Source organism: Polistes canadensis, unplaced genomic scaffold (assembly GCF_001313835.1).
Source record: "Polistes canadensis isolate GaletaPanama2010 unplaced genomic scaffold, ASM131383v1 scaffold_3, whole genome shotgun sequence".
NCBI classification, from domain to species: domain Eukaryota; kingdom Metazoa; phylum Arthropoda; class Insecta; order Hymenoptera; family Vespidae; genus Polistes; species Polistes canadensis.
Genome location: NW_014569550.1, coordinates 1,132,888 through 1,149,804, shown reverse-complemented (window position 1 = coordinate 1,149,804; position 16,917 = coordinate 1,132,888). Strand labels below are relative to the sequence as shown.

Genomic DNA, 16,917 nt, shown 5'->3' with positions numbered 1-16,917 from the left:
CACCGTTTGATGGGAGTATGATTTTATTACGGCATTACCGAGCGAGCCAAACCCCGAATTGCTCGGCTTATAGTCTGTATTATCTCACCTAAGAGCGAAAAGAGTATTTTGGTGGGAGGGTTATTGAGAGAAAAAGAGACAGAGAGAGGAAGCGACAGAGAGAGAGAGAGAGAGAGAGAAAGAGAGAGAGGGAAAGGGAAAGGGGGATGACGAAGGAAGGAGGCGTCGGAGCCACCACCACCACCCCTTCTAACTCTCCCTTCTTCCTTTACTCCCGGTAGCGATAAAGGTAGGAGGGGTGTCTCCGGGAAGGGAGAAAGGGTGGTATTTCGAGTACCAACTATATGCTGCTTTGTGGGCCTTCATTCGAGGGTCGCACGCTCGCACGTTGCGCGCTGCCACACTAACCCCCCTTCTCTGTTCTCAAGCGCACGTCAGTTGACATTCCGCTGCCGAAATCGCATGTTTCTAACGCGCTCGACATCGCGTTATTCACATATGATCGACTACGCAACGAGTTTTTTCGCGAATTTTAATAGGACAGAGGTGATTGTGTCGTCTTACTTTTATAGTTTTTTTTTTTCATTTCTCTTGTGAATCCCCGAGTGAGTGACGAATTTGTCTAATTGTTTTCTACGAGAGAGAAGGCGTTAAAGAAGAATTAAGTATTGTTATGATTAATTAATCATTCAGAATAACGGGTTAAAATGTCTCGTTCGATGTCGGGATTCGCGTCAAGGAGATAAAACGATCATGTTACTTTCTAATGCGAATATGATTCATTGATATTACTAAAAAAGAAAAAAAAAACAAAAAAAAACAGAAAAAGAGAAAGAGAGAGAGAGAGAGAGAAAGAGAGAGGAAAAAAAAAGAAAAGAATGTGTGTCCTTCGATCTTGACGTTGTAAAAATGTACGATATCTTTAAGTGGATTGTTTAAGGGGGTCTTCGATAATTGTTCGAGCCTTGGAAGAAGAAATAAAAAGTACGTAAGAGGAAGGAAAAAGTAAAAGAAAAAGGGAAACAGAGAGAGAGAGAGAGAGAGAGAGAGAGAGAGAGAGAGAGAGAGAGAGACAGAGAGGAAGAGAGAGAAAGAGAGAGAGAAAAAGAAAGAGGAGTAAGGGAGCCGGGCTATGTTCCCCTCGTCAGCGGCGATGCTGAAGAATCTGCAGCAAAGTGCAATGACCTCGCCCTTCTTAATGGAGAATCTCCTCCAAAGTAAGGCCTCGTCGGGAACGGACTTGACTAGTCTGACCTTGAACTGGGCGGCTAGTTTGGTAGCACGACAGCGGGAGAGAGAATGCGAGGCTAATCTACGAATCGGTAGAGAGAGATCGTCTCCGACACCACCGAGTGTCAGTCAAGAACACTCGGAACAGCAAAGATTGTCGATGGTTGTTGGATCACGAGGAATCGATCGATCCGGGCCAATGATGGATTGCAGGGATCATCAACGAGGTAACAACAACAACAACAACAACAACAACGGTGTCGGGGGTAGTGGTGGTAGTAGTAGTGCTAGATTGGAACGTCAAATTCAACGGGATGAGAGGATGCAATTTCTTCGGGGCAAGGAACCTCTGGATAGAGGTCAGAACGCGTACGTCGACGTTGAGAGCGAGAGAGAATCTCACAATAATGTCGTCGAGCGTCTGTGCGCGATGGAGAGACTCTGCAACGAGAGGATCGAGAACCGATCGAACTCGGCTATGGACTCGTGCAACTCGAATGCCGAAGAGGATCGCGTCTCCACGGAGATGGAGGGTGGTCTTCACGGCGAGAGGGATCGCGAGGATACGGGGATTATCCCTGGCGAACGTTTACCTTCCTCTCTCCATGCGGACAGACGCTACGACCTTGGGTGCAGAAACGTCATCCACACGTCCGACGATATGACGATTCACGGTGAGAGGGAAGCCTCGGTGAACAGCGAGCGTGGACTCGACAGGATAGGCGAGAGGACGACCGCCTGTTCCTGCGGCGACGAGCAATGCTTGGGACCTGCCTGTAGAACCATACAGGAGAAGGAGAAGCCGCAGCTCAAGTTCAGCGTCAATGCGATACTAGGAGGCAATCACGACAGGAGACCGCATCCTGGTAATTTGCTTTATCTTCGATGTAACTTGACTTGACTTGATTTTGAAAAATGATTATTATATCGTTATTATGTTAACTCGAATTACGATAGTTCATCTTCTTTTATCACTTTATCTTTTGAAGTGATCTTCTTTATCCGAGCACAACGGTCATCAGATTCACGTATCTTCTTCTATGTTTGACAATAAAGGAAAAACATTATCTCTGATCGTCGATCGTCGTAGATGAAAGAAAGTTTTCCTTTCTCTTTGGATAGAATTTAGAGTGTTGAAACAAAGCTAACCACAAATCAGTGTCGCGAGCAGACTTCTGTCGGTGGTCCCTAAATCTCATCCGCACACCCTCAAGACGAGTCGCAGCGTGCGTGCAGGGTGGAGCAGGGCGTCAGCTGGTCGACCACTTACCTTCACCCCAATATTAAGCCCTTACGATTGGTGCCTATAATATTAGACAAGCGGTAGAATCCAATGATGTATTGCCGGCCGCTTTTAACGCCTTACCTTTGCTCCGGACGAACGGATCACTATATTGATAACCTTTGATAATTGTCTGACCATTAAAAGGCTCATATCGCTAATACGCTTTAAATCGTAATATACATGAGAAACTTTTTTCCTTTATGGTTTATAATCGATACCCCTAAACGATAAGAATGGAAGTAAAATGTAGAAAAGTATTGAGATATCGGCATGTTGTCATTAATAAATCGTTTAACGTTGTACATCTTCCGACAGCCAATTCGTTTTCGATCGCCCAAGGTAGATACGTGCCTGCGATTACATTATCCGCTTTTCAATTTCTCCCAATCATTCGTGATAAGTATGACGTTATAGAACTGGTAATAATGTTAATGACACGTATTAATCGTCCGACGGATCTCCGATAACTGTTAAGTATCATAACGGAATTCTAACGGATCTTTCAACGAGCGAGATTTGTGTCTTTCTTTTGAAAATCATTTTCCTAATTAAACAAACAAAACCAGTGTACATAGGAATAATGCGTTTAGTTGTTGTTGGTGGCCTATAGACTCGGCCATCCAATCATTGCGATCCTCGTCCCTTTTTTTTGTTTTTTTATTCCATTCCATTTGTACCATTCCGTGATTGACACACCGTCGATGAAGTCCACCCGCGGCACGATAAACGCACCGGATACAGACGTAGCAGGTACGGCACGCTGCACGAGGCGTCACGATTCGTAGGGAGGGAGGGAGGTGGACGAAGAGATTGGGTTAGAGGGAGAGCGAACGAGTAAACGAGAAAGAGAGAGAGAGAGAGAGAGAGAAAGATGAGAGGGGGGGTACAAACAGAGATAGGCAGGGGGGTTGAATGTTGCATTTAACATCAGCGAATTGCATGCATGCGCCGTGAGGACCGCGAGGATGTTCGTGGCTAAATCAGAGAAGGAGGAGGGAGAGGAGGTAGAGGGAGAGGAAAAGGGAGTGAGGTGGAACTCGATACGGAGGGTGGGATTTCATGCATTTGTCGGGATATAGTGGATGCATTGACCGTGCCACGTGCATGTGTTACATCCCTTCTACTCTCCTCTCGCTCCACTTCCACCTCCAGCTTTACCTGCCCTCCACTTCCCTTCTATCCCTTTCTCCGCTAGATCCTCTCCTCGTTCGCCCGCCATGGTAACCACCCCCTCGTGAGGTCGGACCCACCGGTTACCCCCTTGCACCCTAGCCAACCAATTGTACGTCATGTCGAAACGTAGTGAAATAATTGCGCGAAAAAGTGATTGGCAACAAACTCGAAATTCATCGACGAAACGAGTGCGTGCCGGGGGTACACGCGTCGTCGAATGGCCGGATGGGTGGTGGCCGCTCGCCCGGTGGGATGTTACGATAGAAGAGGACGGTTAGAGGGTGGAGGAGAGGAGATGGAGGAGTGACGAGAGACCGACGTTGAATTTCGAATACCATTTTCACCGGTTGTTGGACGATTTACCGATCCTTTCTCTGTCACTCTTACTACCTTGCTTTCCCCTCTCAGTCTCTCCCTCTCTCTCACTCTCTTTGTTTCTCTCACTCCTATTCTCGATTCGCTCTTTATCCTTCTGTCTGTTCATGTTTTTGCTACATACAGCGATTATTGATATTTTCCGATATCGAATGTGTCGACGTGACGGGATTCGTTATAAATCGCGATAGAGAGAGAATACTGAGGCTCGCTCGAGATATACGCATTTTCTCTTTGCTTTGTTTCCTTTCTCTTCCGCCCCCCTCTCTCTCCCCCCCCTCACTCTTTCTCTCTTTATTTACTTTATTTTATGCGACTGATAGCTATGTGATGAGTCTGCCTATCAGATTTTTTTTTTTTTTTTTTAAATTAAATACAGGTGTACGCGAGATAGAAACGTTGTGTTTCGGTTAAGTACGTGAAAGAGCTGAAAAATGAATAGAAAAAGAACGAGAGAAAGAGAGAGAGAGAGAGAGAGAAAATGATAGAAACACACAAGAGAAAGAGATCACGGAATTTCCGTCATCTCTTGATCTTCATCCCTCGCTTTAAATTCATGTGACCCTTAAAGAATTCCTTAGACAAACAAGATGTTCCTGCACGGACGATTAATCGAGAGGATGCTCTATAACCGTAGCGAGCACGAAATTACGTAGCAGGAAATCAGTTAGTTAACCATGCGCGTAAAACAAACAGAGATCACATTAAAACGGCCCACGTTGAATACATTTCATAGATCCCTACCTCTTGCATATATCCCAATGTGCACATGTGTGTCTCTTTCTATTTCTTTTTCTTTTTTTTTTTTTTTTTTTTTTCCTATTCACAGTGAAAACCTGCAGTGGTATCTAGTTAATAATGCATCAAAAACCTTAATCCCTTAAAATAACCACCGATATGTTATATCCCGTATGCGGTAGGTGGAGATAGAGAGGTACAAACAGAGATAGAAATACATATATAACGGGGGCAAATAAAAACGGAATAAAAAAAGGAAGAAAAGGAGGGTTCTTAAGCCTCCCGTATATAAAGAGGGGATATTACAACTGTAACAACACGCGCGAGTCGTTTCGGAGTTTCTGGACTGTACGAACTAGAGTTTTAATCTCACGAGGAATAAGCAGAAAGAGAGCAACAGAGGGAGAGAGAGAGAGAGAGAGAAAGGTGGATGGTTGTAAGGGGTGGAAAAGTAGGCCTTGATGTGAAGACCATCTCGAAGGGGGAGTGGCGGGTTAAAAAAAAGTCTTCCCATTCAGTGTTTCCGTTGGAGGTTAAGCCGTTATTAGTCTGCCGTCAGAACTCGAAGTTGCCGGAAAGCTTCTCTCATTGGCTGGCTACGAAAACAACGATAAAAGGCGATGAGTATTTTATGGGGTCTATAGGCACAATGGACCTTCGTGTATGGGCCATTGTCAAGGTATTGTCTGTTCGAACGCAAGCCAAAGCTTACTCCCTTTCTCTCTTTCTCTCTCTCTCTCTTTCTTTCTATATTTCTTTCTTTTTCTCACCGATCCGCCCTTTTCGATCTCTTTCCGCATCTTTTATAAATCCTAAGCGAGAGGACCTATTATTTTATTATTTTCAAACACGTCACTTTTTATTTTCAAACGTCGCGTTTTTTTTTCTTGGGCGTACGAAGGGAACGAAAAAAAGTATAAGTATGGTAAAAAATCACAAATTGATAGACTCTTCGAGAAAAAAGAATCGTCTTGGCAATGAATACGATTAGAAAATTGTCTTCTTTTATTTCGAAGACTAAAATAATAGCCATATTTACGTATAATAATTCAAAGCGTGCAACGTATAAAAAAATATGAACGTTCCGACGGGTAGGCTTGTTCTTATGGTAGGTAGTTTCCTAGTATGGTAGGTGTAACGGTACGAAGAGAAACGTAGTACTATTTACTTCATCGGAGGTGTTAAAGCGTGCGTCAACAGGAAGTCGGGCTTTGCCCGGAGCCGTCAGGAGGGTTTACTTGAGGGTGTCAGCTCGAATTATGCGTCGCAAGGAATACACCGACTTAGGCGTTCTACCGCAGGATAATCCAGGTTCTCTCGAAACGTTCCGAGGGATCATGTTAAACGTAGCGTAAATGCGAATATATCTTTCGTATTTTCTTTGATTTAATCGATTTTTCTCACTGATTATCGTGTAACTTTTTAACAGAAAACTTTCAAGGATTACCACCGGAAGCTATACCCGCCTTCCTGCAAAATTTGCAAAATTCGGCAGGATACAACATAGCCAAGCCAATAGCAAGGCCTGCTGCTTATCATCCTTATCACAGGCCAAGTCATCAACCACCTCAGCGTCATTTGCCTCCAAACGCTCATCACACTCTACAGCAATTATTTTACAGAGGCCCTTATTTAACCGGTGAGTCCGAGTTGTCGTTCTTTTATTTTTTCTTTAACTTTATTTCGTTATGAAATTCATCCGTTTAGAGTGAAACATCGTAATAGAAAAATGCTCGTGGTTCGCGTCATTTTCAGCTTTGCCGAGTCGAAAAAGTTAATGAACAAACGCGCACATACCGGCGTTAGACGGAAACGCGTTTTCGATGAGCATATAAAAGCGAAACTTCCGCATGCGGTGCAGAGAACGCCGCGCGTATAAACGCGCACGGATACGTGCTGGGGCACGAGTTTATCGAATATCTTGTTATAGGTAGGCTCGTATGGGACATGGAGTGCATATGAAGTGTAGTGAAAGCACTACCATATTATGTACATGCACCGCCACAAGCGAAATGCACGCATGCAACAAGTGCGTGCAAATATCATCGGTGCAGATAATACCATCATGCTCAGCTTGGCAATATCGCGCAGATACGATCTGGAGATTCAATTGGCCGTTCGTTATTAGATGACTTTGATTCAATTGCTATCGGGCACGAGCTTCGATAAACGATCGATAAACTTCTATGCTTATGTCAATGTTTTCTTTGTCTTCCTTCGTGTTCGTTCAATTTTCTTCTAAATTAAAACTTAAAGAAACGAGATAAGTTCAGACCAGTTGTTTATCTGATATCGTTATCTGTCCCCAGTCGCAAATTCTGGTACTGGAACTCATCATCCAGCGGCACCAGGTGGTGGAGCTGCTTTTCCTGGCGCGATTCAAGGTGGTCTTGGTGATTTTGCCGGAACAGGATTAGTATTTCCCTGGGCAACGAATGCTCGTGGAAAACCACGAAGAGGTATGATGAGGAGAGCAGTTTTCTCGGATCTTCAAAGACGTGGCCTTGAGAAAAGGTTCCAAATACAAAAGTATATCAGTAAACCTGATCGCAAGAAGCTCGCGGAAAAGCTCGGCCTTAAAGATTCGCAGGTAAGACGGAACTTGTGTTGTTAAGAAAAAATATCTTCTTACAACTAACTCTCTTCATTATCAAATCGTGATAATTGATTTGAGCATTGAAGGTTATTTCGTTCAAACGAATCGTGCCAGAACGGATATCTATCTGTCCGTTTCATTGACGGTAGTATCACGTACATGCACAAAGAGCGTCGAGTAGATACACGTAGAGTTAGGCACATAATACTCTCTCGGTTTGGGGTTAATCGGGCGATGCCAGTTCATTAGTTGCACACGTATATATACCTACCAACACGCACGACCGAGCAACAGCAGAACGAGCGAATGAAAACGAGCACGAGCGCCCACCGATGCAACACATACGAGTGTTCCAATGTCGGTACCCTCCTGGTGTTACCAGCTTGGTTCGGCTGTGGCGGCGCTAATGAAACTAAACGCTACCCTGAAATAGCGCTGTGAGTTAGTTTCATTTGATTTCATGAGCGTACTTCGCTTAGCCGCTGAGCGTGTGGTCCACGTTTACGTTTACGAATGAGAATTTCTATGGCAACGTGTTCACCATTCTATTAAATAAGGAAACAAGATGAACCTTTTATCATATAGAACGAATGAAAGAAAATCAAATTTATTCTACCTTCGGGGTACGTAAGCTTATGAAAATTTATAAAGAAATGAATTGATTTGCCTTTTCGAGTATCTTCAAAGGGATAAAAGAAAAAGAAAAAAAAACCGATGACGTTTGCCAAGGCCGTTTGACGCACCGTGTGCGTAACTGCTGGCCATAAGCTCACCTAAACAAGGACAAGGGAAGCTTCTGGTAGCCGGTAAAGGAGTGAATGGCAACAGAGAGAGAGAGAGAAAGAGAGAGGTGTGGAAAGAGGGTGACGCGAGGGAATATATCCTCATGTATAATTCACACCTCGAGCGCCATGCCTTTACCCTGATTGGTCGAGAGCCACTCTGCTACTGGTTTTACGAGAAAATCTAAAGATCGCGCATGGACGAGGGCTCACACAGATACATACATACATACATACATATACATATTGCATGCACGTAGATAAACGAAATCTGTCGTTTACTTCCGAGAAAAGTGAATTGACGTCCTATGATTTTGTTCGAATAAAAGGAGCTCGTAAAACTTTCACCTTGCCTACGTGTCGATAATCTAATTTTTGTTAATATCTAAAATGATCTATTTAGACGCGTGAAAAATAAGGACTAGTGGTTAATATGTTACTTGTGAGTTATTGAAAATTTCTATTTTTCTACAATTTTTTGAGATAATTTACAATTATATTATGAAAACGTACCCATGTATTAGATATAAATATTACGAAAATTATGTTTTTCCGCAAAGTACTCTTGGATAAAGGTCAAAATGGTCGAAAATAAAAAATACGTATACAATTCCGAAACAGAAAAAATTGATAGCGATGAAGACAACAAAGTAAATCTCAAAATTAATGTAAATTTAATTTGTAAATTCAGGAATTATCTTATTTTATTATACGAGCAGTTCACAGATCAAAGCCTCCATTTTTAAAAAGTTTAAAAATTTTAATGCTAAAACAATTCATTGACGCTTAACCTTTCATATTTGCAATAAATTAAAAATAACAAAATTTTGTCTGATTAATTGAACGAGATAAATGATAATACAATGTATGGAACTTTATCAATTTTTTCTAGTTTTTGTTTTGCGATTTTAGTCGAAAATATTCGAAATATCTTTGATGCATTATAAAAATTCGCGTTATTATTTATTTTTTCATCATACCTTATTTTCCTCTATTGATTTTGAAGACGAATAATCAAGGAAATAATATTGAATTTTGAAATTAGATCATCCTAGGTAAAGTTTTTATCAAGTTGTCGCGCCTTCTAACGCACATGGTCCGCGAATCTATTCTTTGGTTTTAATTAAAGACGTGCGGTCTACGGACGGCACGATAATAATAAAGCTTTTTATAGGGGGATTCTGAGGAAAGAAGAGTGGAAGGGAAGGGGGTAGATCTGTGGGTGGTAGTGGTGGTTGGGCTAGAATCCGCACTTTGTGATAGTCGAAGAGGATGGGGCGGAGCAGATGAGAAGCCGAGGTGCCGTTTCACTCGGCAGCTTTCTCGAGCTTTCACTACAGTTTATGACGAGGGTGGGTTTAAGAGAAACGCCGAGGGTTAAAGGGGGATAACTAAAGTAATTAGTGATGGCGAGTGAACCTACCCGCCATACTTCGTTATATATATATATATATATAGACGCTGATCGTCGAATAACTTGGACATCCTCTTCAAGATCACTACGATCTTCTCCTCGTGAAGGAAATTATGCACACGGTGGGCTTGTCAGGTCAATAAATACATTAAAAATTCAACATATTTCTCTAAGTTTAATGAATTAATTACATTTATCCAATGTTTTATTTGTTCTCATATAATCATTTATTATCATATTATTATCGTAAACATTTCATTGCGAATCTTTTTTTTCTGAATTCGAGTTAAAATGATACGAGTTTTTAATGTAAAAATAAAACATCGGATAAGTTAACTTTAGCATTAGAGTTTCTTTTTTTCTTTTCCTATATTCTCTCCAATACTTTTAAAGTTGGTTGATCTCAAGTATACTTGTCTCGCAAAATATCTCGTCAAAACTGTTCGTGTCGCCTGTGGGTAAGAATCATCAACGCGTCAGTCTTAAATTATCTGGAATTAAGACGAGTCCGAGCACTTTTGTGCCCGAGACATTTTCGCCGTCGGACGGGCGGAAGCTTAAGAAAAAATTGGAGAAAGCCCTGGAGGCTTGTTATCTTTTTCATAATCAAAACCGACGGGACGGGAGTTTCCCTTCTTACAACTTGGCAGGGCTGTCAGAGTCACGCTGAGCTCTTAATTCGCGATAAGAGAGAACGATTTTACTTGTCCTCCTACCGTGTTTCATTCCTTTCGTTTAACCTCGCGTCGCATCGGATTCTCGCCTTTTCTTTTAAACAATAATAACTGCAAATTCTTTTTTTAAGATAGTTTATTTTGCAAATGGGACGATATTTTGGGCCCGATAATGTCATTAATGATTTCGATTTCTTTGCCCAAATATATATGGAAAGTTTTCATTCGTTAAGCATTCGAACATTTTAACCAAAACCATTTGTAAACATCATTTATCTGCAAAATTGCAATGTTCGAATATAACGCGAATTAAAACTAACAATTTATTTTTTCCGATACCGAGAACTATTTAAATTTCAAATATAAAATTGCTTTTTGTTTTTCTTTTTCAATCGAAGTCAATCGACTGATCGATCGACCGATCGTTTGTCGAAATCGCTCTTGCAGAACAAAGCCACTTTTCTCTTTGTCTCTCTTCCTATTTGGAATTTATCGAATTCAACGTCGCTAATGACTCCGCGAAGCTCGAAGTAACTTGTGTACTCGATTCAATCTCTGTTCACAGAACGAACAGCTTGCCTTTTCCCACGAAACTGACACTGACACGTTAGATAGATCGACCATTAGGTTTGCATTTCAGTAGGATATAGAGTTTCCAGGATTTCATCGGTCAAATCAATTTGTAGCCATTAGAACTGAACGAAGATTGCCTTTTACAAAAGATGCTTCTCTGCCAAACGATTCGGTATTTACAGAGCATCAAACTCGACTTATATCTCCTTTCATTCTCATTCTTTTCGAAAATAATAATAATAATAATAAAAGAGTCATTTCATCGGTAAAGAAAACAAACCCGATGATTATTGAATGTTCCCATTAATTTTTGAAAAGCTTTGCCAAAAGTAATGGAGAAACGCATTAGATGGATACTTTGTTATGGTATCTCTCTCTCTCTTTCTCTTTTTACTTTTCTTTCTCTTTCTCTCTCTTTTCCTCTTTCTTTCTCTGACGGTTCGAGTCGCGTAAACCGGCATGAAAGTTCGTTATAACGTAACCCGCCGTTTTAACTTCCCTTACAATCTGCCATGGATATTAAAAACAAAGGCTGCCTCTTGCAGGGCATAACATGAATATAACGTTGCGCAATATCTTACGGCTTAGCCCATGGACCTTCATGCATTATGGATTTTACTTTGAGAACGCGACGCTATCCCGAAGGTAGAGGAGCTAAGAAACCATGAATATACAATACTCTGGTATGCATATAGATTTCTCCTTCGTGAATCAACTTTAATCACTTCTACAAGATAAAAAGAGAGAGAGAGAGAGAGAGAGACGAAGAGAACCCGCACGAGATTCGACTTTTCCTCGTCGAAGGGTGAAACTAAAATTAAAGATTTCCCATCCATGACTGTCAAATTAGGTGTTACATTTTTTTACCAAATTTCTTCATTTTTCTTAACCGAAATTGACGCGTGAAAAGAAATATTCTTCTGGCAAAGATTAACGCGCGGACAGGTGGAACAATTCAACAACAAGGGAAAATCTTTCCCCCTCAAAAAAAAGAAAAAAAAAACAAAAAGAAAACGTCCGCAACGGGTAAGTATCGCTTTTGGACTCGTCACATATTTCTCCTGGTAAATATCACTTCCGATTTGTGCCAGGTCGTAGTCATTCTCACAGCTGTACCCGCGTTATACGACCAGCACGCAGACGGATTGTAAATTCGCAAATTGTGTCCCAAGCGTGAAGGCAACCGGCAGGCACCCCTCGAGCGTACGTACACCCACCACCGCGAACGGAAACCAACGTCGATTCTCGAAATACGTCCTCTACTTTCGTTCAAGCCGCGAGATCGTATCCATAAAACTCGATGGGTGTATAACGATAAACATGGAAAGTTCCTTTTTCATTCGACAAATTCGACGTCTACGTTTTCGAATCGAATACTAAGCGCGAATCTGACGTTATATTTACAATATTATTTCTTAAAATTTTTAAATAGTTTTCATATATATAATATTATTTTTCACTCTTTTTTTTTTTTAATATATATTAATTTATTCCGAATTTTTAATCGAATAAATTGAATTTTTACTTCTGCGATAATTAATTTTATCGATAGGGTCAAATTGATTCGAATTCTCAAATGATTCCTCGTGTTTCTAGTATCTCGTTAATAAATTCGTACGAAAATTCATTTCTCTCTCTTTCTCTCTCTCTTTCTCTCTTGATTAACAGACGACTTCCTTTTCATACATCAGAACCGATAGTCGGCTGACTTCGCCCGCAGAATTTCTTCTATTCACGACACGGTGCGGCGAGGAAGTGCGGCGGCAGCTTTGCACGATACTTTTTACGTTTGATCTCACTCACCCCGTTCCCTCTCGTCTCGAAAGGGAGAATCCCTTTTCTAGACGGTACTCTTTCTCTCTTTCTAACTCATTCTTCTATATTCTCATCTATCTTTATCTCTTTCTCTTCTATAGGAACATCGCGAAGTGCGGGAGGAAAATGGTATCCCAATAGAGAAAGAAAGAGTGAGAGAGAGAGAGGAATAGAGAGGGTGAGTGTCGAGGGGTAGTTCTGAGGCCGACGTCATAATCGATCGTCTTTTATTAAACTGCACCAGATGGCGCCACTACCGCACTAGCACTGCGTGGATGGTACGAGAGAGAGAGAGAGAGAGAGAGAGAGAGAGAAAGACGGCCAAAGAGAACGAACGCAGAGTCGTATAGAGGACGAAGAGGGTTGGCGGAAGTTAAGGGCGGTCGGCTAGGCACCAGAGGGGAGAGTTTAACGGAGGAGGATTTCCAACTGGGGGTCGAACCGTTCTCTCACCTCTCCCACACCCTTCTTTTCTCTTTCTCTCGGCCGTTCTCTGTCTCTTTCACTCTTTCATTCTTCCGTTTCACTTGGAAGGTGGTGAGGGTGGCTGCAGCCAATCGTTTAACGATTACCCACTCGCTCACTCTATATAACGCGTTTCGGGTGTCGTCGTTATTCCTGATCTTATCGCACAGTGATATGGCGATCTCGATCCTGATCCTGATCCTTCTTTTTCCTCTATTTCTTTCTTATTCTCTTTCTCTCACACTCGCATACACATTTATAGGTATATAAGTAGACCGCTTAGAAGAGAAGCAACATCTTTTTAATCTTCCAAAAAAGTGCGGAGTTAGGAGTTATACCTAAGTTAGCTCGTAAAAATCTGACTTTTTCTTTTAAGAATTCAAAAGGATATATATTACTTTACTTACTATTTCTCCTTCCTTACTCTATCCGTGAGATTATTTTCGAATGTTCGTTGATCTTTTTTTTTTTTTCTCTTTTTGCCTCTTTTTTTTCTTTTTCCTTTCTTTTTCTCTCTCTCTTTTTTTTTTTTTTTTTATAACATGATGGTTTTCAAAAGTTATCTCGCATTCGTATCCATATAACTAAGCTCGTTTTTCCATCCAGCTAACTCTTTACCGTTTAACTTTTTATTCGGATGCTCGCGAAGCTTCGCGTTTTACCAATTGGTATTTCATTCGGTTATATTACTCGTTACATGGAAGAGAAACGACGAGTAATTGTTTAACGATTATACTCTCTATACAATAGCAGTAGTAATTCAAAGCGTTTTGGATATCGCCGTTAAGCTCGTTCCAACTATTCAAGCGCTGTTATATGTACCTATATATATGTCTGTGTGTTATCAATAAATAAGATCACGAGAATAATCGATTATTGAATTAATTTGTAAGAAGTTGGTCTCGAGAATGAGAGTGAATCTTCAGAAATAGAAGGGTAGGAGGGAGGATGATCGCTTTCGAAGTTGAAATACGATTGCTCACTCGCGAGATGAGAATACTGCCTGAGATCACTCGAGAATCGAGATATATAGGGGATCGTTTCAGCAAATAATACGTAAGAAGGTATTATACTATACTCGTCGCCAAGTGGATACGAAATGATCAAACTACCTGTACAGATAAATCATTTATATCTTTATATATACTTACCGGCCGAAACTTTGGCTACGCAAAATGCATTTGCATTAAATACTTTTTTTACAAGTTATAGAGTCTCTTTTTTTTTTAACATTCTCTTATATTTTTACATGTGTTTTATATGACTTAATAATTGTTATCGAAAGTTATCAAATCCTTCAAATTGTAAATAATAAACTTTTACAGACAAAAGTGTGCTGTTGATTTCAGATGTTGTATTGGATAAATACGAGAAGGTGTTCGTTGAACAATGATTTGAACCCGTAAAAGGGAGAATAAAAAGACAATATATTTTTGTATTTCTACATATAGGAAAAAAATGATACATTTGGAGATCATAATTTGTAATAATTTCAATAAATTTCATGTACGAGTACGTGTACCTAAATTTTTGGTCAATTGTGTAAACGTGTAGTTATTGATATTTTTAGTTTATCGAAATTTGCTAAACGCGATCCCATCGATGTTCACAATGTCCTCGTTTTAGATCGATTAGCTCAAGGTCGACATGAAATTAAGGTCGAGTGACATACAGGACTGAACGATGAGATCACCGAACAACGAGCAATTCAACTTTACCTAAAAGCGCAGGCTTCCTTTCTTTCTTTCTTTCTTTCTTTCTTTCTCTCTTACTCTTTCTCTTTCGTTATCGTTCTCGCTCTCGCTTTCTAGCGGGCGTAGGCGCTTTGTTACTTCTGTTAGTTTCCGTCCTGCCTGCCGTTGACGGGACAATCAATCACTGCCGTTTCCCGGTAAACGTAAAACGAAAAGAAGGAGGGAAAGCCAGAAAGCAAGGCCTCCTTTTACAGAGTACGGCGACTTTCGTTAAATAAAAAAGAGTGCAAGAGAAAAAATATCAACAAAATAATAAAACACAGGTAAAGGGATAGGGGGGGGGGAGGCGAGGGGAGGAGCAAAAAAAAAATTCAACACGAACCTTTTGGTCATTTCCAAAATTAAAATTTTTCTTCTGACATTAACGAAACTTTGAGAGATCAACATAACGTCTCGGTGAATTTTCCCAGGACAAATTACGGTCGGCTTACAGCTCATTTCCGGACTTTACTAGCAGATTGTTCCTCTTTTGTCGTAACGCGTTCGTTATACATACATATACTTACATATACTTGTAAATATATATACTAGACCACGGTGGTCATCGTCGGCGAGTTAAAGGAAAATTTAACGCTTACGCGTTAAGGGTTATGACGCGAGCCCTTTACGTATGTACCTGTTACCAGTACCCCTTCTATAACATTTCTCTCTCCCTCCCACCCTCTCTCTTTCTTATTCTCTTTCTCTTTTGCATGACAGAGGTCAGAGTTGAGTTAGTACACAACTCCGTGTGAGTACACCCTAAGGCCAAAGAGAATATTAGCACGTCAGGTTGTTAGGGTTTCGCAATCGTGTCAGATACACACGTTCAGTTAATGTCAGAAGGAAATTTGGAAAATCATTGGTTATACGGTCATCGAGAAACTTTGAAATATTCGATATAATCTCTTTTTGATTTTTTTATTTATTTATTTTGTTTTTTTTAACTTGTTATCTTCATAACAACGAGGATGTTAATCTCGCAATTATTGTGAAAACGATGTCGAATATAAAATATCTGATAAAAAATATTATCGTTTTATTACTTTTAATCCAATAATTGGACCGTTTATTTTGAAAATTGTGTAAGGCGATTTTCTGTTGTTTTGAGAAAATTAAAGGTTTGCATATTGGTTAATTTAAAAATATTCATTAATTATATCAAGTTTGACAATGTTTCTATTAATTTATCGATATGTAATTTGATTATATACATTAATTTTATATATAGGCTAATTTAATTAAAATAATGTATATTTACAGGCTGCAATTGGACTTATACCATTTTCATAATCAATGGTTACGCAATTTTTTTTATCGGCCAATTTTAAATTGGATAAAGCATTGACATTTTTTAAAAAATTAAATACTAACTAGTTATAAATAGAAAGTTTACACTAAATTAATTAAAAATTACATGATATCTCATTTTCTTTTTTTTTTAAAATGGACTTACACCATTTTCAGAATAAACGGTCCATTAATATTTTTTTATTATGACAAAGCAACGAGTATAAAGCGACAAGATTTAATTATAAAATATATAATTACTAGCTCGCACAATATCACTGAATTGAATGTAAACATCAAGTAAAACGGGTATTATAGATTTACTAACGAATTTCATACGAGTATATCCTAAACGCGGCGGAGAATATAAAAGCGTTGGCACGTCGAGCGGTATAATTCAACGATTAATCCTCCATCTCGATATTTTCATAAATATCGATCGCAGAATCCTCAATGAAGGTTGGATGTTGTGCCTTTTTGTTCCGTTTAAATTGAATCCTTTACCTTTTGTAATATAAATTGTTATATGCATGTTAAATACAATCAAACCCTTTTATCGTTTCGAAATTTCTATTATACATACATATATAAAGAAAATAACGGTTACCGTAAAAAAAATATAATAATATATTAAATATTTTTAAAGTTAGAGGGAATAGTACTTAATGTCTAATGAAAATTAAATCTTTTATCTGCTTTATACGTAATATTAATAAAAAGTAAGATAATAAAATTTAATAATAAGATAATTAATATATTCTAAAAATTTATATT

General features: G+C 39.7%; 1 protein-coding gene across 1 annotated transcript in view; it reads left to right on the top strand.

Moving 5' to 3' along the window:
- The first annotated feature begins 1,086 nt into the window (after positions 1-1,086).
- LOC106785802 overlaps positions 1,087-16,917 on the top strand; it is an 18,251-nt gene continuing 2,420 nt past the window's right edge. Inside the window, exons 1-3 of the mRNA XM_014746537.1 lie at positions 1,087-2,096; positions 6,231-6,440; positions 7,111-7,391. Coding sequence (XP_014602023.1) covers positions 1,133-2,096; positions 6,231-6,440; positions 7,111-7,391 — 1,455 coding nt within the window. The 5' untranslated portion in view covers positions 1,087-1,132. The remainder of the gene's footprint in view (positions 2,097-6,230; positions 6,441-7,110; positions 7,392-16,917) is intronic.